At 41.8% G+C, this 25,610-nt stretch overlaps 2 protein-coding genes across 2 annotated transcripts; both read right to left on the reverse strand.

Moving 5' to 3' along the window:
• Positions 1-12,674: 12,674 nt before the first annotated feature.
• On the reverse strand, positions 12,675-17,768 carry aire (autoimmune regulator). Its single transcript, XM_076019812.1, has 11 exons — positions 17,622-17,768; positions 17,266-17,440; positions 16,817-16,936; positions 16,130-16,257; positions 15,936-16,057; positions 15,752-15,824; positions 14,887-15,027; positions 14,689-14,810; positions 13,880-13,958; positions 13,615-13,713; positions 12,675-12,975 (listed from the first exon to the last, which is right to left on the reverse strand). Exons 1-11 carry the CDS (start codon positions 17,766-17,768, stop codon positions 12,892-12,894), a joined length of 1,290 nt encoding a protein of 429 aa, XP_075875927.1. The 3' UTR covers positions 12,675-12,891.
• Positions 17,769-19,002: 1,234 nt separating this feature from the next.
• Positions 19,003-25,307, reverse strand: rab6bb (RAB6B, member RAS oncogene family b). The gene is made up of 8 exons (XM_076021368.1): positions 25,095-25,307; positions 23,051-23,109; positions 22,632-22,685; positions 22,185-22,290; positions 21,954-22,065; positions 21,752-21,845; positions 21,184-21,250; positions 19,003-20,040 (listed from the first exon to the last, which is right to left on the reverse strand). The coding sequence occupies exons 1-8, from the start codon at positions 25,162-25,164 to the stop codon at positions 19,976-19,978; spliced, it is 627 nt and encodes a 208-aa protein (XP_075877483.1). The 5' UTR covers positions 25,165-25,307; the 3' UTR covers positions 19,003-19,975.
• Positions 25,308-25,610: the final 303 nt, after the last annotated feature.

Below are 25,610 nucleotides of genomic sequence, written 5' to 3' on the forward strand. Positions count from 1 at the left end.
ACATTCACGCGCTGGATGGATGGACATACAGTCAGGAGGTACTCAACCCTCTATTCAACTATGAATTTTTGTTTCTAGTCTCAGATTTGAAAGGTTATTGGACTCGATACTGCTTGAGATGTGTTCTGCCATGAGCAAATTTAACATTTTAATGCTGTCATAGGCAAAAAATATGACATAAAGAACTTTTCATCTTCTCAGACAATGGTGCAGCAAGGTTGCTGACTTGCAGGTGATTTTTGATGGTTTTCCCTGGAAACAATAGAGATTTTAGTCATATTCAACTGTCATGTCCACCGGCTGTGAGGAGTAAAGTTTTATCAGCAGTCTCGTAATTAGTATTGGGGAAAAACGTACAAAATGGCACAGCAGGCCTGACTAATTGATCATTGTACAGTATGTGGCCACTGGCCTCAGGCCAATTATCTCATTAAAGCCCAAAACCAATTAGAGCAAATGAGGTTACATTGAACTGTTGATGGTTGGTATGCGCCCACATTTATCTGTCTGACTTTTTTCACCCTCCAGACTTTAACACATGCACTCAGTCACATTTCTGTCATGTCTCAGATGCTATGTATTCTTAAACGGTGCTTTAGAAAAAAAAAAAAAAATAGGCAGACACAGTGTCTCCGTGGGCGGCACTCATAGGGAGGCAACCGGTCAGCAAAGTGGAACATGTTTGCATTTCAGATCCACACTGTGAAGCAGGACAGTCTCCACCTTTTTAAAACTCTGGTCATGTCATTTAACACCACCTCATGACTTCCTCTACTCCCTCTCAGTGTGTGTGTGTGTCTGTGTGTCTGTGTGTGTGTGTGTGTGTCTGTGTGTGTTACTCTGGCGGTGGACAACGCCTCGGGCCATTTTGTCCTCCATTGTACCACACTTCCTGTGAACCTCCAAAGGAATGCAAGGCTGAACCTTTGAAAATTATGGAGGCTTTCAAAAAGTCATTACAGGAGATGAACATCTGAAATGGTGTGCCACAAAAATTCAGAGGGCCTGAGGCAAGACAGGAGGGAAAAAAAACTGTTGAAAAAACTAATTATTCCTTGTTTGTGAAAAGGAGAGTTGTACTGAGGAGATACAGAAAAAAGTGTAGCGTTGCCCTTCACAGTAAAATTTTATTTCCCCTGAGGTTTCGGTGGAAACAAGAGCACAAATGTGGCGACGGTGCGAGTAGATGCAAACTACCAGTTACAGAAGTGGAAACAGTCTGATCCTAAATTTACACTTCCGTTTTAAAGTCAGAGAGGAAAAAAGGGATGTGCAGAAGGCAGGAAATATACAAAATCTATGTTTTTGTTAACAGAGGGCAGAGAAGCAAGGACCCGTTGCTGTTGAGAAAAGAGTGAGAGTGTGGTGCATTTTGAGCGGTGGACCAGTTGTCTTGTTTTCCAAAAAGAATATGTGGCGAAGGGCAAACGTTGAGCAACCAGAAAAATAAATCTGCTATATTAGAATATAAGATGAAAGGAAGGGTGAGATTTGACTGATTTACATAACTTACAAACCATTGGTCCCTGTGGTTTGTAATTGATGCATCTTTCATGCCATGTTATGTATGTTCTACATGGAATGAAAAAAAAATAACTTCACTGTCTCAACCGAAGATTTACAATGGAATATTTACAGATGCGTTTGAGGTTTCACATGTTCTATATGATGAGGAGAGAACCAACCCAAGTTTTTCCCATATGAAAGTGACCACTGTTTAACCAAACTGGCATGTTCAAAAAAAAGTTTCAAAACACAATGGAGTCATCCAGTCGACATGCATTTCACAGATTTAATCCCCACTACATTGTAATCAAGATCTATATTTGTATGTTCCATACGCTGGATTGCTTTTAGTTTGGCAGGCTGGCACTCGTAAAGGCCGAGGGCAGTGCTCTTCTTGAGAGATTGATGTGAGAACAAAGACCAAACAATCATGAGATGTTTAACTTTCCCAACTACTATTTTGTTTTGTATTGTTTTTGTCTCAGAGTGCGTGGATTATTTTGGATTCACGACCTGATCAGACACTTCCATGTCTGTGTCTAACTTGACACGAGGTTTACGGGACTGGATGGAACAGGATCCGGGTTGGGTCGTGTGGGAAAGAATGACACAGAATAGCAGACAAGGTCATCTGATACAGCGGGATTGGTGAGGAATGTGGCTGATAGCGCTGCAAGGAGCGGGATGGCTCCTCTGCTCTCGCTTCCACGGGTGACTTCCTCATTCTCACAGTGCACAATAGACAAAGACAAGGTGCACTGCGCTCAAGTGGGATCCTGTTCGAGGAAACCTCTGGCGACTGGCTTCCCACGCCGGTGCTTTTTGCCATGGCTTTGATTTGGAAAAAGGTGAAGTGTCCGTACGGTTCGCGGGGAGACTCAAAGGTGTAACCTAGCTCTTCTGTGACACCACTGGGACCGAGGGGAAAAGCGAAGCTCAGATATGGTCTAATTTATTTAAAGCACTCAGCGGATTAGTCGCTGCATGTTTCGACAGGACGGGCTGCATCCGAGGGAATTTCCAGACATCCACAGACTTCAGACATTAGTCATGAGAGATGAATCTGTTCAGCGTGTGAAGATGTCAAAACAGATGTGCGGCGCAGTTAGCAGTTTTGTTTTGGTGACCTCTGAGACAGATTGATAGGGGAGGAGGTCATCTCAATATCAAAATAGCCCCTTGGGTTGTATTTTTTTATTGATCCCGATCATTGCAAGATCAGTTTTGCCACAAAAGCCTAGATATAAAAATATGTGTTGCTGTCCGTATGAAAGCACAATGTGTGTGTGTTTTTTATACTAATTGGACAGACAATAATCCAATAGCGGACTTATTTTGCAACTTTTCAGACAAAGTTAAGGCTTTAGCTGCATTTTAAGCTAATTACTTCATCTATGCTGGTTACCCAACTAGACTCAGAATTTGTGTACTACAAATGCTTCAATCTCTAATTTTTCCATTGTCCCATCTAACCCCAACTGCAATGTGGTGGTGTGTTTTCAAACAGACCATGCACCAAAACCCGGGAGAACTGGAAAATCCGCATTTTTTTCCCCTCCGAGTTGTGATATCTGAGAAGGCTTCCTGTGCATTGTTCAGCTCTGCCTTGTGAGCTTTGTGTCATTGTTGCAGTGTTCCAAAAAAAAGTGAAGTGAGGGCTAAAATGGGATTCGCCCCATTCGAGTGGAATCGTTCTCAACGCAGTTGAGCGAGCGCTAGGCACTTTGTTTACGTGAGCCCAACATTAAGCAGCGCACTGTAGTCGTGCGCCTTGCTGACAGAAACCAGGTGCACAAGAGAGAGGAGCGGATTAGCCGTTAGACGTCTATAAGTTTGTGAAAAGAGGTTGATGTGCGAGTCGTAAAGGCTGACATCGGCCAACTTTCACAGTCAGACACAAACCTTGATGTTAATGTTGTACCAGCTCGTTATAAATCATCTGCGCCTTTAACACAACAATTCAAACTATGACAACTCCATGGCAACTGCACTGTTTCTCTCCATCTCAAAACACTCTGAATATTTGGGCTCAGCTTGGAGATGCATTACTCACACGGTGCAGAGGGCACATAGCTGAGAGTCACTGTAATGATGTTCTCTTTTCCATGTTCATCCCATTACACCCCCCCATCTCCACCTCCACCATCCCCTCACTTCTCTTTGAGCAGACACAGGACACTGCTAAGATGTCTTGCGTGTTTCTGGTGTCCGACAAAAATTACACAGGGCTCGATGGAAAATATGTCATAACGTTGTATAAAAACAATGCATCTTAGGGGGACTTGAGGCCTGACATGGCTACTCTTTCCCAGGGAACTGACATGCTTATCCCAACTTACCAAAGGATTGAACCTTGAATTTAAACTTAGAAAATGTAATTTTTAGACAACTCTAACTCTAACTTCAGGTGAAACGAGCCGTAGTTTGCGCTTTACTGCCCCTAGTGGTTAAAAATGCACTAATGCGATCACAATTGGCACACTCGAGACACACGTGCGAACAGATTGGGCAACAGATTCAAGATGCGTACTTCGTGATACGATCCTCAAAAACAGTTGCAAGTGACCAAGTGCAAACAAGGCCAGTGTCTCTTGCCTTTTCATCCTTTACCTCTTTTCCTCGGTGCAACTTTCAAAAAGTGTCTGCTAAAACATTCAGCTGTGGGAGTACATGACATCACGAGGGACTGAAATGTCCCTTGTGATGTCATATAGAGCACAGACATCTCATTGATACTTCACATGATACTCAGACAGGTGTTGAACAGGTGCCTCATCTGCATCTGTTTTTTAAATCTTGACTCTCTTCACAGTAAGTGAAGCATGTGTGTTTTTACAGGAGCATGTAAGAAGACAGAGAATTTGGATAGTTTTTGAAACGCTGCACCTCTGGAGTTCAATATAATGATATGTGATATGGGCATAATCTGGGACCTTTGAATTGCTTTGGTCCCCACCACCCTAAAGTGAAGCTCTGAGGTCTCTGTATAAATGCCATTCCAAGCTGCCCTTTAGAGGCGTGAAAATATTTTGCAGCCTTCTGCCCTGGAGACGACATGCCAACGGCCTACCGCAGACGAATGACACAGCAATGAGCCATGACACCCTGTCCTAAAACAGCCCTCTATCCCAACAGTGGGCTGCTATCTGGGAGGCGGGGGGGGGAGGACAGGAGGGACGGGGAGTCACCAGAATGCCAGTCATTCATTCAGCCCCCTGCATGTGTGCCCCCAGCAAATAGCTATGCTCCTCTGCTGCTGAGGCTGCACATAGCAGCATGTGATCTGGTGGCTGGGTCTGGCCCGGCGGCACCGTGGGATGAGGAGGGGTGAGCGGGGGTGCTGTGTGTCTGCATGCATGCAGGGTTCAAAAGCTCAGTGCATGAGAGGAATGAGGGCCTGGCCAGTTAACGCAAGGGGGAGGTCAACGTTGTAGGGGTGCTTTTTATCGAGGAGAATTGGTGTAGGAGCATGAGAGAGTGCGAAGACAGACGAATGTGATGTGATGGTAGATACATTTGTAATAAGCAAGACATGTGATCAGCAAGTTCTGGATGAAAGCATGACACCGTCGTAAAGCAGTCAAATGCATGAGAAGAATTTGCTCTTTGAAACAGCCTCTGGTCATAAATGTACTTGTTTTCATCTTATTCCCCATGACAAACGTTCACTTCACTCAAACGATGTGTACCTCACTGGATAGAAAATGTTCTCTGAGGATGTTTTCGAATACATGTTGCCCATCATGTAAGATTAAGCAGCATTAAATGGTAAAAAAAAAAATGTTGGGATTAGTCCACCATCTGTGATGTCAAAGTAAAATCTTGAAGCTCTGACAAGATTTATGACAATATAAATGCCTATTTTTATTATTAGCAAATGAAATCAAAGTAGCCATTTATTTTTTAGTGACTTTATCCATCAAAGAACATGCGTTGATATTTACAATTCCATTTGTCACTAACAAATCAAAGGCTGTGACGCTCTTTTCTTCAGTGGGTAAACGTAGGGACATCATTCATAGTTTGACGCAAGTTAAACTTGGGAATGAAAAGCATGTCGAGCAGGGACAGACGACACTTGAAAGAGGCTTTGTGGGAATATCTGGACAAAAGTGAGTGAAGGCAGTTTTTAGGTCCAGGTGTAAAACAAACACTGATCATTTTTCCCCCTCTGTGACTTTTCACTTAGTAAGCACTCAGCTATTTGCTCTCCCACAGCTGCCTGGCAGATATTGTGCAACTCAAGTGTTTAGACATCATGCATCAGCCAACGGTGCTATTGTGCAACCGTACATGTTGCTGGGCACACTCCCAGTATTTTGCAGAACAGTTAAACAATCAAACATTTGCTCTTATATTTTAGATCATATAAGAGCCGTTCACCAAGCAGTAGTTGGATCAGGAGTCCTGACTTGAAGCTCTTGACCATATGAAGTACTATATTAAGAAAAGAAAAAAAAAATCCATACGTGTTTTGTTTCGCACCAAGGCGTTAAACCAGTATGACAACTGTTGTGGCAGAGTGGGGTGGAACTTCTTCTGAAAAACTGTGGAATTGCTGCCTGTTCAAAGTTCGTAAACAATATCAAAGTGATAAATAAGGACAATGTCATTTCAGTATTAGGCTATTGTTTGGATATATATGGCTACCTTACTGTCTAAAGAGATTCTTCAGCAGTATGTTGTCACATATTCAGCTTTTCCTCCGCAGTTTATTTGCATGTATTTTAAATTTGTTTTTGTTTATGTTGATTATCTGCGAAATGTATGAATTTAATCGTTTTAATCTTTATTTTATTAACTTAATCTTTTTAATCTAATCCAACTGAAATTGTATTACTTATTTGAGTATTTTTCTTTTATATCCCTCCAGTTATATCACTTGTAAATCAATACATCTGTCACGGCCAAATCCATCTGCAGCAGCTAATCTTTCTTCCTCGGCCAGCTTGACATTCATTGGCCATATAACACAATTTGTTGAATTGTTGCCTGAAAAAAAAAAATCATTATTTGGCAGATGACTTTCAGCTTTGCTACGACTACCCGTAAGTGGCAATGATTCAGATTTGAGATATGTTAATAGTTGCAGCCCAGGACAAGGACGTGTCTGCTGACACACAATGGGTCCTTTGTGTCAACTAAAAGAAGCTCGTTGTCTTATTTTCTACTTTTACTGCCTATTTTTAAAGTGTGATGGCAAGCAGCCGGGCACACACAAGATCTGAACTGGCAAAAACAATTTGAGTCACTTAAAAAGTTGATAAAAAAGGTTACATTGTGTGCTGACCTAGATAGACAAACTTGTCGAGAAGCAAACTGAATCAGTTTTTTGATGGCGTCTCTTTGTCAACACTTGTTTAGAATAATTGTTGGAGATTCGGCACCATCATGTTACCAAAAGATTGAAGCTTATTAAAACACAGATAAAAGTCAGCAGTTGGCTTGTGGAAAAAAGACGTGCCGTGTACTTTGAGTGTTTCAAATTGTTGTGAAAGGGTCTGCCAGTGTGTTTCAGAGGTAATTCTTGAAACATGATCTGAAAATTAAAAATGTAGACAGTAAGATTTGAGTTCGTTGAGAAACTCGGGCGTGCACCAACAGACTCACCCGGCTGCAGAGGTGTGACCTTAACAAAAGTAGCCAATGTAACAACATCAGCTACAATCCTATGACACACCTCTGAGTTTTACTTTTATCTTTTAGATGATTAATTCAACAGTAATACCTTTTTAATACCCAGTTTAAGCAAGTATCATCTTATTCCTACTGGCCTTTTGAAAGAGCATTGAAAGCATTAATGCAAAAGCTAATGCATCTGACTGACATGACATTTTGTTTCATTCCAATAATCTCTGTTACAAACATTTTACTGGGCTGGAGTCAATAGCTGGATTGACTGCTCACCATCACTCTCCCTTTTTGTCTTAATTTTCTTTGAGGAAAATACTTTTAGCTTGTTTGTTTTTCAAATTAATTAAAAAAAGGCAGCAACCTTCTAAAATGTTTAGAAAACAGCATGCAAGAGAAACAGTATGAGAGGTGGAATAGATAGTTCCCTCGCTGGTGGATCTTGACCCTTGTGATTAGTTAAATTTTAGCTTGTCAGTGTGTAAGAGAATCACCTTAAAGTGCAAAATAAGGGGCTGCACTCAGTGAAGGACAAACTTGTTTTTTTTTTTACTTATCAACAACAAACCAGTTAAGCCAACTAAGGATCAGAATGGATTAAAAATCCGGGTAAAACGTTCAGAACGGCTGCTGGTACCTCTGTCAGCTCAGTGTGCACAGGAATGCTGAACATCTGCCAAGCCTCATTGCTCCCAGTGTAAATCTTGTGCGGTACAGAGCCGTGATCACAGGAGGCGCTGTTTGGGCCGCTGCTGTCCCAGAGGAAGAATGCAAACATACGAGAAGCTCTTCCAAGAATTCCCAGTTGAGGGTCTTTCTGGAATGTCCTAACGAGCCTTCTCCACTGTGTTTACAGTTCCAGGCCGATGGCAAGCCTGCAATCTGCCTCGCCAGCGTGTCATTATCTGGCCTCCCGAGGGGACACACACACAAACGGAGAGTCAGAGGAGTTTTCTAACCAGAGCTTTAGAGGTTTTGTCCCCAGCGCTGACCAGTTGACAAGTTCTCAACAGAGTAGGGAAAGGGAAAAGACAAGAGACACCACCGATGATGAAAATCCACTTAAAGTTTGTGAGATGTGAAATAAGGAGATGCGCCACAGTGTGTTGTGTTGGTCAATAAAAAGGCATCCATTTATTTCAAAGCCCAGCAGAGGGAACTTTGACTCGAACATCAGTCGAACCAAAAAAGAAAACTGACAAACCTTAATGTTTGTTTTAAGTTGGAAGCTCGATGTCAGCGAAGAGAACAGGGCGAAACGTTTCTTGGCAGGATGGAAGAAACATGTGACACCCATGTGTGTGTGTGTGTGTGTGTGTGTGTGTGTGTGTGTGTGTCAGTGTTCCACTTCAGTGATCCCAGAAACATAAAATGAGAAGTCAGGCCTTATTGACTTCCGTCACTCTTATGTAACTCAGGAATGTTGGAACTGAACCATCTCACAAAACCACAAAAATGTTAAGAGTATCCTTAGTGAGGAAAGCCTTTACTGTGAGCAAATGCCTTTTAAATCATTTAGCACAATTAGCTCGGAATTTATTTTCAGTCAAACCTTATGACAAATAAAACTTCCACGTTTCTTGATTAGAAGCACCAAAGTATTATCAGCGAGATGACTTCCCTGTCATGCTCTCTTCACCAGACTGGCCTAGTTCTGCAAGGTCATTTTGCTCTATAATAAGAAACACAATTATATCCAAACAGAAATAATTATTCTAGTTCTTGGAAATGAGTGGAACTTTGTACTGATTCAGCAAATGTGAAGCAAATTCAAATTACAAATGAACACATATGACAAAAAAAGTAGCATAAAATCAGCTGCTCATTTTCAGTGGAATGAAATTTTGTTGACAATCGCTTTTCTTTCATGCGGAAATGAAAGAGAGGGGGAAAAGAAGAAGGCACTTTGTTGGGGTGTAGGTTGCTTAGGTTAAATTTGTTTTTCAGCAAATGTTCTTTATCCTCTGATCCTCAGGAAAAAATCCAGGGTACAGGAGGAAAAAAACATGATAAACATAAATGTAAACCGCACAAGAAGCTCCATCCACAGAAACAAGTTAGTGTTGGGAAATTCCTGATAACACAGAGCAAACAAAAGAGAAAGTCATCCCAGCATTAGCAACTCAGCCTAAAGCCAATCAAAGTTAGCTTTGAATCTTTTTTCAAGCCAGAGACAATATCCAAAGGCATAATGGGCCATTCATTTTCAGTGTTTCTGAACCCCTGTGCCAGGACAACCGAGGGGCCCCTCACAGTTTCCTGGCCACAACAATGGTATGAACAATAAGTGAAGGCTCCTGACTGGAAGCAGTTCAGGTTTCACCTCTACAGGAACCCTCTGGACCACTCAGCAGGAAACCAAACTGGATGGCTGCCTTGACTTATAAAGTGCCAAGGAAAACGCATGGAGAGGATGCCCAAAGCGTGGGAATCACACCTATCATATTTTTCCAATGAATTCCAAGTCTGTGACCCACGGAGGAGTAACAGGAAGTGTGTGTGTGATGTGTGCGTATGCGAATGAGGAACTCAACCTCTTAAACGGACGCAGCAGTGGTGCTGGTTTATCATGCGTGCTTGGGAAAATGTCTTCTCAGAAACATTCCTGAGTACATCAACAAATGCTTGATCGTGGGCCTTTTGCCTCAACCAAAAATGTAATGAGGGGGGTCCAAACGGTTTCCTTCTAAAACTGTTAGAAATTCTTTGCATTCTTTGCGGAATTGGCTCACTTTGGAAAATTCTCAGAACAATTATGTTGCCAGAGCTGAGTTTCAGGCAAAATGCCTGATTTTTGTCTTGATTCAGTGTTACTGAAAGTCAGTCACACCCCCCAAAATGGTCATTTATTATTTGAAAATGTGGAGTTTTTTGTATGGATTGAACAAAGACTTGATTCAATCTATTCAAAAGATGTTGTTTCATCTTACGTGTGAAAAGGACTGAAGCCTGGATTGTAATAACTCTTTGTCGTTGACGCACAACGCGCTACTGCCAAAGTCCCTGACAACATTTCTCTCCCATTAGATATCAGGCCGGAATGCCACACAACAGGAAGTAAGACGCGCAAGATAACGGCAAAGGTATGCTGCAGCAGAAGTGATGAGCAACACATACACATCATACTTTGAACCCCATAGCACAGCTTTACGACTGCATGGGCTTATCGTGACATTGGCTCTTGAAGCATTAAATGCCAGACGATCTTCATTTTTGTCTGTAAAAAGATAAGATAGGTTGACAGTACTGGAATTTGCTTTTTTAAGGGGTCACAGAAGGAGAGAAAGACGTTACAGAGTCTGTGACAGTATCACTACAAACCAAGTATTCATACTTTCCCAGTTTAACACTATTGGAGGCTGTTCTTAAACTATCAAGTAAGCGTTTATTATGTGTCTTATTGGGTTTTTTTTCCTCATGTACAAATTGCAAATAAAAAGGGAACAAGATGTTAACATTTTGAAGGTAATTCCCATATTGTTCATACCCAACTCTGATGGAGAAACCGTGAATAACATGGGAAGTATGTATCAGAGAAGTTTTAGAGTGTGACATCACAATAGGCTGATTTAGAGAAACGTGGACCTAGCAAAAGAAGTATTTTTTTTAGTTCTTCTGTAAGATTTTTCTGCTTTCACTCAAAGGCCAGAGCGGCACGTTGTCCTTGGTAACATTGTTAAATAAACTTTTGACTTTTGATATGTGACCTTTAAAAGAAAATATGTTCCTTTGAATTCAGCTCATTTGAAATATTGTGTAAGTCAGTACACTGAGCTGTGAGTCACCGCGTGGTTGGCGATGCTATGAGAGACTGTGGTGGGTGTTCAGTATGTGCCTTGTTGTGTCGCTTCACTCACGCGTTAACGCCACCTAGCGGTGAGTTGGAGTTCCATGCTGTAACTTCTTGGAGCGGTTTCCAGCCAGAACCAGCAGAAAGCTGTGTAGGAAGAAGAAAGAGCGACATGTGACTGAAATGTGTACAAGCGCATCAAGTGAACAATTTATTATCTCATGTTGCCAGAAAACACTGTTTGGGAGCAGATTTAAACCATGCAACAGAGGTTCCACTTCACAGCTTTATACACACACTGCAGTGAAGATCAATGCCACATTGATTTCATCATTTAAAAAAAACAATACACTTCAATTGTTATTCTAATTTTATAATTATTATTCTAAAATGTTGATTGTGATTTTTTGTTTCTTTCCAAATTTTAACAAACTCTCAAAGAACATTATTGCCATTCTATCAATTGGTTCGCTGTCTGTCCGTTGCCTCAAGCATGCAGGAGGTTTCATGGACCCTCTTGGAATTAGGCTCCTTGTGAAAGGAAAGAGAGAGAGCGAAAAAGACAGCCAAAACATGCCGACTGTGGAGAGCACACGTTTCTCATCCTTGTGTTTTGGGCCTGTGTGAGCCTAGAGCCATGGCAACCGAGCACGGAGGGGAGAAAAATCTGTGCGCTGCCTGGCCGAGCTCCATCCCTCTGGCATTCATGCTCAAACTCTCCAGTCCCATGACAAAAACAACATTCCACATCTAAGTGATGGTCTTCAAGGAATTCCCGTTAAAATGGAGGCATTTTCGCACCGGAGCATACCTCATCGCATTGAAACCATCTGTTGCTGCTCGCGAATGTGAATTCTTCTGCAAGTTCACAGCACCGGCTGGGGTCACGCATCTCTGGCCTCGTGGTGCACACATGGGGCTCCGTCTCCTCTTTGGACCTTAATGCGTGTGCCCATGTCAATGACAAATGCCAAGAAGTATTCTCAAGATGGCTTGTAAAATAATGCGCAATCACTCCTCTCAATCCAACTTTGGCTGCATGTCTTGAAATGTCAAACCTGCAGCCAGGAAGCCAGGAGTTGCAGAAATCCCTCTATTTTAATCTCAGCCTGATCTTTACAGTTGGTTCATTTGTCATCTGGATTAAATTATTACCACATTTGTTTGATACTAACTTTTATTTAAAACTCAAGCAAAAAAAACAAAACAGGAGCAGATCTTTTTGAAACGTTGGCATACTTTATTTTCAACACGTGCGATTGCCATTTGTATTCTGTCATCGTATAACCTTTTATCCTTACTTCTTGACGTTGATCTGGTTCCACTTTCCTCAACATGTGCATGTCAGTTTGCAGGATGTATGTTTGCCATAGTTTGGCCGCAGCAGAACTGTCCAAGGCCTACTGCCAGCCCTTCTACATCGTCCATTTTCTTTTTCTTTTTTCTTTTCTCATTTCATCCTCATGTCTCAGTTTGCAAATCTTGGATCCCTCACACAATCGAGAGGGGGCAAGAAAGTAAGTAAGGAAATAGGAGGAAGGTGAAAGGAGTTTGAGGCAAAAAGAAGTGCACTTCTGCTGAGAGGGCATCACTTCAAACATGATATTTGGCAACAGCTGCATTAACTGTCTCTTAGTTTGTCATGTTTTACGTGCGTTTGGGAAACAATCTAACATAGGAGATCATTCACGAAATGCAGTTTGTAACACACAACATCAATGCATCCTTCAAACTTCCAGCAACTTCATTTTTATTTTTTTTTAAATTTGTAGCACTTTGTGCTACATAGACTGAAATGGAATAATAGATAATTGTAAAAAATAAAAATAAAAAAGGACCACCTTCCTTTTAGACTTGTGCCTGGATATTTGAGTAAGCATGAGATTTGTACATGGAGATAAAACCTGTTGGTGGTTTAGGGTTGTTAGCAAGCCAACTGTGGCTGTGTTGTGAATCTGCAGCTGTCACTGGTAGAAACCCTGAGAGTCCGAGAGAGGGCGCGAGATGTTGTGGAAAGCCCATTGCAAGATGCCATCAATGGAGCCCTGCTGGGAAAAAAAACCCAGTTTTATTAGTTTGTGATGATGACTTTCCCAGAGCAGCACTTTTGTAATGCCAGCAACAACAATAATATCACACAGCAATCTTTTTCCGTCCCTAGATCTATGCCAGAATTATTAGGTTGTTTTGGAAGAATGTTTTCATTCTTGCGTTGTGCTGAAAGGGACATTAAATATAATCATTAAAAAAAATGGATGTAGCTAACGCTCAAATCTCCAGAGTCAGTATTTATAATAAAAAAAAATGTCACATCAATGTGAGCGTTAACATCTTGTGAAAACGTTAGGAAGACCTGTGAAAGCATTCATTGACTTGATGAATGTATTATCAGATTAAGGAAACATTCGATCTTAAGGGTAATTTATTATGGAAAGTTGTCTCTCAGCCTTTCAGTGAGCTCCCCGGAAATGAAAATTAGCCCTTTGTGATGTCATACAGTGCACTGATGCCACTCCCAGGCTAGCGACGACAGCCGCAGCCACACAATCGATAGCCCTCTTCAACTGTCTTGCATCTGCTTTGTTTCGATTTGCTCATTTTGGTCTCATTCAACCATTTCTTGGGTCAAAGAATCAAATATTATTGCTACGTTAACATCCAAGTGCTGTCCATTATATGTGACTCACATCTCCCAGGATGGAATCCAGGTCATCTTTATGAAGAGTGGGCTCCGGGAGGGAGTCGCTTGCATCATAACTGAGGGTGTTCTGAGCCACAGGGGCCAGCTGCGCGCACGCACACACACACACACACACACACACACACACACACACACACGCAAAGACAAAATAGATCACAATTTTTCAAACTCAGATAGAAGATGAAGATACACACATACACACAAAAACGCACACACATTATTTCAGCTTTTCTTCACATATCAATACCCACCTGTAATAATTGTGGCTCAGCCTCTTTCTCTACACCGCCACCCCAAGGCCTAGAGCAGCCCAAGCAGATTGGTCTCGCTCTGAAACCATAATGAGAATACTCGAGATGAGCCAAAGCAAACATTGCTGCAAAGGATGGAAATTTAGAAAATTGGGCTTTTGTATTTCAACCAAAATCAGAATTCTCTACTCATCTGTTCAGGAAACTTGCTGTAAAGTAAGGTACTTGTCAGGTGCGACTGCAACACACTTTCATGTTTCATGTAGTATATAATATATGGTTTGCAGTATGTTGTACTATTTAGTATGTACAACCAACTATGGTATGTACTACCAACCTACTGTCTCCCAAATTACATTGCTCTTGCAATGCAGTTTAAAAAATAAAAACTGGTTCCACAGCACAGCAAACTAAAATAGTCAAAATTGGCCTTTAACATTATGACTTTGTGTCAGCTGTTTAAATACATTGCGCTTCGGGTAACTTTCTCTTAATCTTTACTAACTTGTCTTTTTTTGTTGTTGTTTTTTTTATTACAGTAAACAACATACAGTGAACCCTGATGTGCTTGCCCATTCACCGTCCATGAACTGATCACTGTGATGAACTGTCACAGTGTGTGCCTAGTGTCATTGTGTTCACACCCTTTATGCATCAGGTTGAAGGAAAGAAGTGACAGTAGGAAGTGGATGAAAAATAACCTCGGAGAAGGAAGTGTCTAGAGTCTAGACTCTAATTGCAGATAATACTGTCAAACCATGACAAATAAAAAAAATAAATAAAAAAGAGCTTGGGTACAGGTGACTTACTCGGAGGAGAGGCAGCGTGCGTGGAAAGGTCCTGAACACTGGATGCAATGTGTCAGGTCCCCTCCCGCCATGTGACAAACACCACACACCTCCCTCATGTTGACAAGCTCTCCACCTGAGCACTGCATGCACATTGGTTTTTCTTTGTTTTTACGGAAACATAATTATTTTTTGCATCAAGAAGTGTCACATCCTCACCTGGGTTCTGCTCGCGGGTGCGTTTGTTGGGGCCGCGGCACTGGTGAGAGTTGTGGACGGGAGCGTGAAAAAGAAAGAGGAGACATCCGTGATGTCTTTGCTGGAGGTTGAGCTGCTTTGCAGAGCCTCAGCAGGCCGTAACTGCAAAACACAGAACTGATTTATGACAGTACTTGACGCTGAAAAGCAAACATTCACAACATTTATATTGCAGGTGCAAAAAGCAACGGGAATTGTCACATTTATATCAAATATTACTGGTACAACATTTCAAACTGCTAATTGTTGCTCCAAGCCCCCTGACCAACACGGTGTGAAATCTTCAAAATGTACACACGCACACACGCACGAACGCACGCACGCACACACACGTGCAAGCTAAATATATAACACCAGCGCATGCAAAATAGGAAAAACTTCTATTAATTAGATTAATTGATATATATCAATGTTGATGGAGGCTCTGGTGGTGACACTAATGCACAGAATCATTCTGGAGTGCTGTGGAGGGCTTAAGAGCCATCCAATTCAAATGTTATGTTTTCCTCAATGAAATATTAAACATGGTGAAGTGGGCAAGAAAATGTAGAAAGCAGAAATTTGTTGACGGTTCACTTTTAAGTCAAGTGTCCCTTTAAAATAGAGTCACAGTTGTTTAAATACATCAGCAGATGCAAAATAAAATGACCAAAAAACCAAAAAACGTATTTGGTGTACACGCACACACACATATATACATATATGTATATATATATATATATATATATATATATATATATATATATATATATATATATATATATATATATATATGTATATATATATAAAAATATATGTATATATCAGTTGCCTTTCCAGAAATCACCTGTAAAGGCAGTGGATCATCATCCTCTGTTTTCACTCTGCTCCCACCGCACCTCTCACACTGCCAAGGGCCGCTGTGGAGCAGGGAATGAAGTGGGATCAGATCCGCTCACAGCGGGAGCCGCCAAACACATGCATGAGCAAAATGACAAGCTTTCACAGGCTGCGCGACCTGGAGTGGTCACCTTGGTATGGATGTGAGTGGGGGGTCCAGGCAGGTCAAGTGAAAGGCCTGAGGGCAGCCGTCACAACAGATCAGCTCCCCTCCGTCCTTACACACGGCGCACTCATCGTCGTTGCAGTGAACCTACAGAGGAAACGTGAGGCCCATAGTGGCGCTGAAGCTAATCAGGAAGTAGAGAGGGAGCAGATGGACTACCGTGTCTGTGGCTGTCTCCCTCTTGTGGTGAAACGTCTTCCCGGCAGAAGCAAGTGTACTTCTCATCTCTTCCGACTCGCCGCAGGTGTAAAACACACCACCGACTTTGATGCACCGCCTGGCACTTCCTGTCACGGGACAAGGCAGAGCAGTCACATGATGTTTGATTGTTTCCGAAAATTTGTGAGCACCATTTTCACTCACCAAATGGCTTCTCATCCGAAGCAGACACATGTTTTACATGGATCGTCTCTCTCGCTTCAAGGCTGAGTATTGGCTTCGCTGAGGAGGAGGAGAAGTTGGTGGAGGAGGAGGAGGAGGAGAAGTTGGTGGAGGAGGTGGAGGAGGAGAAGGAGGTGGAGGGAGTGACGGGTTTCTTGAGTGAGGAGGTCACCAAATGAACTCCTGTGTGAGAGAGCACATTTTAGTATGTCCACAGTTACAATATGTTGTCTGCTTATATTTGAAAGTAATCATGAGTGGATTGTCAGTTACTTTTGTCAGGCGTTATCTTTGTCGCTGCAACTCTGCTCTTCACTCTGTACAGTTTTACTTTTCCACCTTGAGAGCACAGAAAAGCACATTTTGATACATATTTCTATGTGGGTTTTTAGGACTTTGGCTGATCACAGTGCAACATTAAATATATATTTTAATATAGGCAGGCAACTAAACCTGGTCTATCACTGGTCTTAGCCTGATAGTGCGGCTGCTGACGGTGCCAGTGTGTCCCCGCATCCTCCTGACTCCTTTTCTTGATGTGAAGAGTCTTGTGATCTCCGGAGGTTCTCTTTTTGCCTCGAGGGCCTGCCAGCAATGACAATGCATAAATAAAAATAAAATCCAAAAATACAGAAGTCTAAAATAGAAATAGAACTGTGAAGAGAGATAAATGGGCAAATATTTCAGTACAGGAAAAGAACAGGAAAGGTTGCTTTATTCATCATCTTATTTCAAAGGAAAATTAAAACTAAACAAATGTTCAAAAAGTTTCATTCTACTTTTGCACTGCTGGCATAGTTAACCTGTCTATTACTACAAACATTTCAGTGATCAAACTGCTTCTTCATAAATACATTTTGATTATAAATCCATAACTTAAAAATATAAATGTGTTAAAGTGGGCTGTAGCGTACTGGACTGCAGGTTGCTGAGCAGCGTCTTGAGCTTGGGGTAGCTGTCCTGGTTGTAGTCTTTAAACAAGTTGCTCCAGAAGATCTGGATGGTGGATCTTCTCTGCTCCAGGAGCCAGGACAGGAGCGAGTACATGGCCCTGTGGATTCCTTCTCGGCCCTCTTTCTCCAGAGTGTCCTATTGAAATTTGAAAAGGCTGCAGTACGAACGGAGCAATACATTCCTGCAAGCGCCAGCTTCATTGGCATTTCAGGAGCTCAAAGAAGCAGTATATGTCTCAAAAACCTATTTTTATGTACTGATGGAAATTTGGTAAAAGAAGAAAAACTGCTGACATTTTTCAAATATAGCCACTTACCTTAAGCAGCTGGTCGGTGATGATGTTTTTGTCCGCTAGGCCGTAAACAAGAGGGAACGAGTCGTCCACTGCCATGGCGATGTCCGTCCTTAGCTCCCTCAGCAGGGAACGGGGTTTACTGTCTCCAAAGGCTTCCACTCTGGACATGATCTGCCCTGTGTGCAAAACTGGGCCCACAATGATTCAATCCTTCCACGATCTCTGATGTTTTGAATGGAAGAGGTGTGTCTTTCTCAGGAAGGTGAGCTGCTGATGTTTTCGATGGTTCTGATCATGCTGACGTATGTAGCAAATGTGTTCAGCCACAAGTTGTGGTGTGTGCTTCTGTTTTGATTTTTAGCCCACAAATAGTCTTTGCATGACTACATTTGCCATTATGCTCGACATTGACTCCTCCTCGAGACCTTTTTGTGTGCCCACTGTGAGCCTTTTGTCCACAGCAATAACTGCCTTCGTCTGCGAGCGGCCCTCAGGGGAATCGGATGACATGCTGTCCATCAAGGGGAATACCTGTCCTTCTCATCGGGAGTGGCTGGGCAGTAGCAACGTGGTGAGTTTCAGTGACAGTTTCCTCATTAAAAGGTTCTTTCCATCTCAACTTCCCCTTCACCAACAGGCCCCTCAGCAGGACCAGCGCAAACGAGATAGCAATATTATAGACATTCACTGATTCCATGTGCCGTTTGGTACAAATTGAATTTAAGTTATGACATCAAAAGGTCTGACCGCAGTTGGAGGTCAGGTGACCAATATGTAGGTGTTCTGTGTTGCTTATTTAAACAAAATAAAAACAAATGGCTCCAGTGTCTGTGCGGGTTGCTGCAACTGGAGAATATTTTATTGTTTTTGTCCAAGTTGCACTCAGGCTAAGCTATCACTGTTGAAACAGAAAAGGAAATATGTTTGGATTTGTTTTTCCACGTGTTTCTAAATTTAGTGTGTTGAAGAGGCACTTTAGAAGTACTGGGAATTATTGCTAAAGCTCTGCTAGTGAATGGCACAAACATTTACAAATACCAAGCTCTTTCTATAAAGTCACCGGTAGTTGTATAGTATATACATTAAATAGTCTGTTTTGTTCATTATAGTCCAATAATAGTAATAATAGCATTTGTTATTGTTTTTTATTACAAATATTAAAAAAAAAAAAAAAAAAAAAAGAAAGAAAGAAACTCCTGCTTCTCTTTCACTGGTCAGCTGTGATGGATTTTGTCACACCTTTCACTGATTCATAATGCAACAAATGTTGCATGGAGTGTACTGTATGACTGTGCAATAAAAAAAAAATAGCAATCAATCAATAAGCAGGCAATACATTCTGCATGTAGAAAGCACGCCACTTTTGCGACCAGTTAAATGTTGATGGTTAGGAGAGTGAAGCCCTTTAATTTGTAATTTATTAATCATTAAACATTATTACATTTTTCATACTGGTGAACAAGGACCACTTCTACAGAGGGACGTTCACGACATACATATTACATTGTTATATACAGTGCAGTGCATGACAGTGAGTTGTTATATGTGTATTACCAGGATGTAAGGATAGGGGGAGTAGGAGAGGAGAGGGAAGGAAGAAGAAGGGAGTGGTTGGAAGGAGAGAAAGTCGTGATAGTAAGTTTTCTTTTTACTTTTTTTTAATCCACAGTACAGTTTGTTCTATAAAAGTTAAACCCATAGAGAGATAGAGTGCCACATTTTTCACAGCTACTGTAAGGTGATCCTACTGGAAGTTGAACCTTGTGGGAATATCAAATGAGATACATTTTTTTTTTTTCGTCATGAGATGCTATAGAGAGATGCTATGAAACATTCTACGATAGTCGGCTTCCCTCCGAAGAACGAGGACCCCCTGGAGGGCAGGGCCGATGGTCAAAGCTCAGATCAGCGTGCATGCGTGGTGCAGACATTCAGATGTGTTCAGCCATCGAGAAAAATGGCTGAGTCTCCCCCCGCCCCACCTCCCAATATTTATTATTTTGTGTTTAGGCATCATTTTTGGTGCTTTCCCTTTTTATATATAAAAAATACAAAACATAACAGCGAAAAGAACTCCAGTGGTTTGTCCTGTTTTTGTCATGTCTCCAAAACCTTTTTTTGTTCATTTTCATGTCAGCATTTCTTGTTTGTTTTTTTTTGTAGCCTTTTTTCCTATTGTCCTCCAGTCACTTACATATTGACAAAGTATACAATATTTTACAACTGAACAAGACTGAAAGGTAACATTTGATTTGTCCAATCAGATAAAGGCCCACATCCTATATCCAATTAGAGAAGTCAAGTGGAAGCTAACCGGTAGTAAGCAACACAACAAGCCTATGGTGTGAAGGGAGCTGTCCGACTCGGGCTGTCCATTAACATGAGCAGCCGCCCTCGGGAACGGTGGGCTCTGCCGGTTTGTCCAGCTTGATGTCAATCACTGGGAAGAGTCGCGTTAAGGAAGAGGGAAAAAATTTCAGTGCAGTGTGTTCAGTGCAGTGTAGTAAGAAAACACGCAGCAAACAAATGAATACCTCTTTTTGCAAGTGTTCACACTCACGTCAGTTGCAGCAAGCAACAGTTGTCAAACCTTTGGCTGAAAGGTCGACGGTGTCCTCCTCTGCAGCACTCTGCAAACACCCTCTGTTTTCTTCTCTCGTGTTTTCTGATGTCCATCTTGACCCCACATCTTACACCAGCAATGATAATTGCGCTAATCATGAAAGTCTAAGCAGATTCACCTTCAAGGGGGCTGCTGTAGAAACATGGCAGCACAATAATGGTGCCTCCTTATAAATGAACCTGCTCTTTAAATACATTGGAACGCTTAATATTAGTGAATATACAGTTTTGCAACTTTACCATACTAAAAATATTGTTTTATTTTATATTTAACTATAGTCAGTTTAGGAATCTGACGAGATGATTCCTCTCTGATGTGATCTTCCTGATTATCTGTCTCTTTTGATCAAAGTATTCAAAATCCTAAAGTCACTCTTGCTCAATACAATTGCTGTTTTTGGTGTCGACAGCCTTATTGCCTCTGACCTAATTTCTAGTTTGTTGCAAGATCTCATCTCTCATCAGGAGAGATTGTCAACACCTGAGTTGGTGGCAATACTCTGCTATAAATGGAGCTCAGAGTTTTCTTCTCAGTGTGTTTTCGATTTGCCTAACATTTAGACTCATTTACACCTTACAACCATTATGAATCAAATGACAAATTTACTTTGATTAAATCTAATAATGTTAGATTTACATAAAGTTTTTCATGTACGGTCCTACTCGCTAGGCCTTTAACTTTAACTTTATGTTGTGACATTATAAAAATGTATTTTCAACATTAAAATATGTGCCATATGTCAGACAGCCACTGTGTGGTGCTGTACCTCTCTGGCACGCCACGTTTTTTTTTCCCTCTGACAAGCAGACGAGGCGTAATGGCTGTTGCCTCAGGAGACAGTGCACTATGTGGTCGGTTTGTTGTGGTGCCAGAAACCAATAAGAGATTAAAAATAAGCCGTGCGCCTGTTTCCTGGCTATTTAGCTGCGGGCTCGGTGAGTCAGTGTCTGGAAAGGATACTGCCTTCGGGGTTTGCGTCGTCCAGGCTTTCCATTCCAGGTAGGGCCGCAGCAACTCGACGAAACAGCTGAGAGGAGGGGACGACATAGGGAAGGGTGAAGAGAGGAGGAGGGCAACGAGAGGAAGGCAGAGGAGATTAAAGGAAGCATCGATTGTTAGATACTTAAACGTAAACATCAATAAAAATACACAAATATATATATATATAGATATATATATATAGATATATAGATATATAGATATACATATATATATATATATATATATATATATATATATATGTTGACAATGTATATTTTAGGATTAAATATAGGAATGAAGTGCAGTGTCAAATATCCTAAACTGACTTTGAGAAAGTGCATAAAATCACCTGAAATCCAGAAATTAATTTAAGACTTCAATGTACAGTAAGAACTCAAAATTGAAAGGTTTAGTGTACTTTTGCTGGTACTGTTTAGTGATACGCAAAATATTTTGTGACTCCGTCACCTTGCAGGGACAGTGTGAAGGCAGGGAGATAGTGGCGGCCAAAATGCCGTAAAAACTGTGGCGAAGCTGCAGGAATCACCTGTTTGACATTGCAGCCAGTCTTGGCACTGGTCTCGATGAACATGACGTTCAGCTCTTTGGCTCTCTGCTCCCCCTCCTCAATCATAATTTGTCTGCAGGAAAACCACAGTTCAGCCTCATTCCATTGAGCCGACGCAGTCGTTGCAAACGCCGGTCCAGAGGACGTGCGCCGTGGTCACACACTGAGACGCGCCGCTCACCTCTTCTCCTCCAGGTCCGTTTTGTTCCCGACGAGCATAATGATGACGTCGCTTCCTCTCTCCGTCCTGACATCATCAATCCATTTGCAGGTCTGCTGAAATGAGTTCACGTCTGTGAAGAGAGAGCGGCGCACTCTTTTATCCCCAACTGCCTGCCTTTTCAGTTTACGTGCAGAAAACAAAACAAAACAAGCAAAACAGAAAGAAAGAGAGCTTTAAAAACCAACTGACTTGTAATGTCATAGACAACAACAGCCACCGTGGAGTCACGAATGTAGCTGGGGATGAGGCTCCTGAAACGTTCCTGCCCAGCAGTGTCCCACAGCTGCAACCTTACCTAACACACACACACACACACACGCACACACGCACATTATTAATACTAGATGATCCCTGCGAAATGCTTCTTTGGGCTGGAGGAGCTAACACCCAAAAGCTATTACAACCAGGAATAATCTGCGGATAAGCGTGTTAGCCTGTGAAGAAAGCAGTAATTAAGCAACTCGAATCAAGGATTAGTGGAAACTCAGTGAATTTGGGCAAACATCTTTTGAGTTGAGGACATTTTTGGGCGGACAGGGAGTTAGGAAGACACAAGGATGAGCAAATGAAGTCATTGTGACACATCCCCACACGTCTCCATTTCTAAGTATATTTGAAATGATAATGGTGGCCTACTGTTCGGTCTTCCAGGTACATAGTCTTTGATAGGAAGTCTATTCCGATGGTCGCCTGTAATGAGGAAAGAAGATAGAGAGAAGAAGAGAGAGGTGAGGAGAAAGAAATCAACAGGGTTACCCTGCCTTTAAAAGCCAAATGTCTCTGAGCACCATCTGTTGTTTCTGGCAGATTGACTTGTGTGCAAATGAAGGAAAGTATAAAGGCTGGTAAAAAAAAAAAAAAAAGAAAGAAGAAGAAGAAGAAGAAGAAGAAGAAGAAGCATGGGGTCCTAATGGATCCCTCCTCAAGGATTAATTTTGCATTCATCATGAAGACATTTTTTAATTCATTGTTGTGCCAATAAAAGTTCAAATTAATACAGATTTTCTTTCTCCAGCTGTTACTATTTGTGGTGTTGGATTAGAAATCAGCCTTACCTGATATGTGTTGTCAAAACTGTCATACATGAACCTAGTGATGAGAGACGTTTTTCCCACTGCGAGAACAGATGACAGGAGAGAATTTTTAGTTCAGATTAGGAAGCTTACAAACATTATGGATCTGTACAATTAAATAAATCCACAGAATAAATAGATGTTGTGTTTTGACCTCAGAGTTTGTATAATGAAGACGTAACTTCGAGTATGACAGCAGAAAAGATGAACTAACCCTAACCCTAAGGTTGACATGGTTTCTCTCCAAATGAATTCGACCACGGTTAATTAATTAAAGTTTATTTGTCGTGTCGTGTTATGATGATAACAATATTGTTGGCAAAGAAGCATTCTTACATTGTTGTGACCAAAGTATGTTTCGTCAGTATTATCAAGCAGCCAAACTAAGGTCAGTCGAGTACTATTTTAAAATGACATTTCATTGGGCTTATAATAATAATAATAATAATAATAATAATAATAATAATAATAATAATAATAATAATAATGATAAGGAAATGAAAACGGAAAAAATATTCAGTAACATGGATTGCAGAGGAGGAAAAACACAGCTGAAGCTGCTGCTGAACACTTAACTGATGATGAACCTTTATTCTAATGCTACTGCAAGATTGTTTTTGATTAGATTTCAATGAGGATTTTGTACTAAACCCCCTGAATGAGCTACTGCGTGATTAAAAAAAAACAAAAAAACAAACAAAACTCTGTTGATCACCTTGTGCATCTTCCAATAAGAAAAATGCCTTTTGGACTGCAGTTGCAAGTTTTTGCAGAGAAACCATGCTCAAAATAATGACTCATCATCAACAAGAAATACTCGAGACCATCCCGCCATCTACCAAACATTTTTCTGTTGTTTACGCAGGACACTGATTTCTCAGAGGATCAAGGTGAGATGGAGTGAAGAAAGGAGTGTTTTCCTGCAGGCCATGGTCGTCTCGGTGAGGCTCTGGGGCAGTGGCCACGCCAGGCCTCGATTCAGCACCACGGACAGCAACATTGCAGTGCAGGCCACACAAACACAAGCACAGGGGAGGGAGGCTGCCACACACACACACACACACACACACACACACACACACACAAACACACACACACATACACACGCGTACCGCCAGTGTGAGACTCTTGTCATTTTCGGCCTGGTTGTGGGTCTTTCTGTGTGTGATTGTGTTTCTATATTTCATAGGATCTGTGTCAATCTGCTTCAACTCTGGATGTCTAATTGTTTCATTATCGACCAGCGCCTCCCGAGTTACACCACATCACATCGCATCGCCGTGTCATCCCCACCCTTGATACGGAAATTGCCCAAGAAATGCAATAATCGTCTCTGCCAAGCGCTGTTAATTTTTTCCCCGGTGCATGTTTGCGGGTTGTAGACGAGGAGGTTTCGAGATCCGAGACACGGCCAGTTTAGGGTGTGTCCCGAACTGACACACTGGGGACTGTTTATCATCTCTTCTGTATGGATGGGGCGGAGGGGGGTGAAAAAAAGAAGAAAACCCCACGGCTTAAAACCATGGAATGCCGTGTGGAAATAATTGACCGATCACGACACATGCTGCGATTTGCGTGTTGCGAAAACGGCTTCTTTGATAAACAGTCTTGGCATATTTGTCGGCCACTGCAGCACTTCATAACATCCCGATTCGTATCGCCTGCCAAGACGTTCTACCCCACCTTCGGAGCATTCGGCGGTTGTTTTTACATCCATCACACTCGCAGTAGGAACAGAAAATGCGCAAATTACCGGCGTGTTTTTTCCCCCACCGCCCCCCGTCCCCCGTCTCCTTTTTTTTTACGCCTGTGATTAATCCAATTTCCTTCTGTCGCAGATTGTGCCAAACATGGGCGTCACATCCAGCCACAGGCCAGCCAGCCACACACACCCTCCACGTCCATCCCTCAATCCCCGAACTTTGCACAAGGGGAGAGATATTATATGCTCGGCCATCGACATGCACACATGTATGGCAACGGGGATGAGAACGACATCCCAAAGCCTCGTCATGCACTGACTCACCGCTCTGCTCTCCCAAAAAGACGAGTTTAAATTTCCTCAGGGGATTCCCCAAATCTCCTCCAGCGGACATGGTGGCAGATAACCGGCTCAACTCGGATTATTATTGCTTTTTGTTATTATTATTTTTTTTCCTCCCCTGCTATGTTCTTATCGGCCCGGCGTCTGCTCCGCTGTTGGGTGCGCAGGGGGATCCTCCTCTCCTCACAGAATGATGGGAATGCAGCTCGGCATCCTCCTGTCATTCGACGGCGCTTGTGCGCATGCGCGACCTCACCTCTTTCAACCGTCACCGTTTTTTTTTCTCTCTAAATTTCAACAGTCACGGTTCCTTTTCTCTAAATTTTAAAAGAATAATTTCTTTTTTGCTGGAGAGAAAAAATCTCACCAAAGGGTGCTCTGCACTGACGTTCGTGAAGTTAAGTTATATCAAACTCAATTTCATTTTATCTCTTGGAAAACATTATGAAGAAATGAAAAGGGATTCTTGAGAGATTACCATGACCACTAAGAAATATG

Source organism: Nelusetta ayraudi, unplaced genomic scaffold (genome assembly GCF_046127955.1).
Source record: "Nelusetta ayraudi isolate G7.1 ecotype Tasmania unplaced genomic scaffold, CSIRO-AGI_Nayr_v1 ptg000011l, whole genome shotgun sequence".
NCBI classification, from domain to species: Eukaryota; Metazoa; Chordata; class Actinopteri; order Tetraodontiformes; family Monacanthidae; genus Nelusetta; species Nelusetta ayraudi.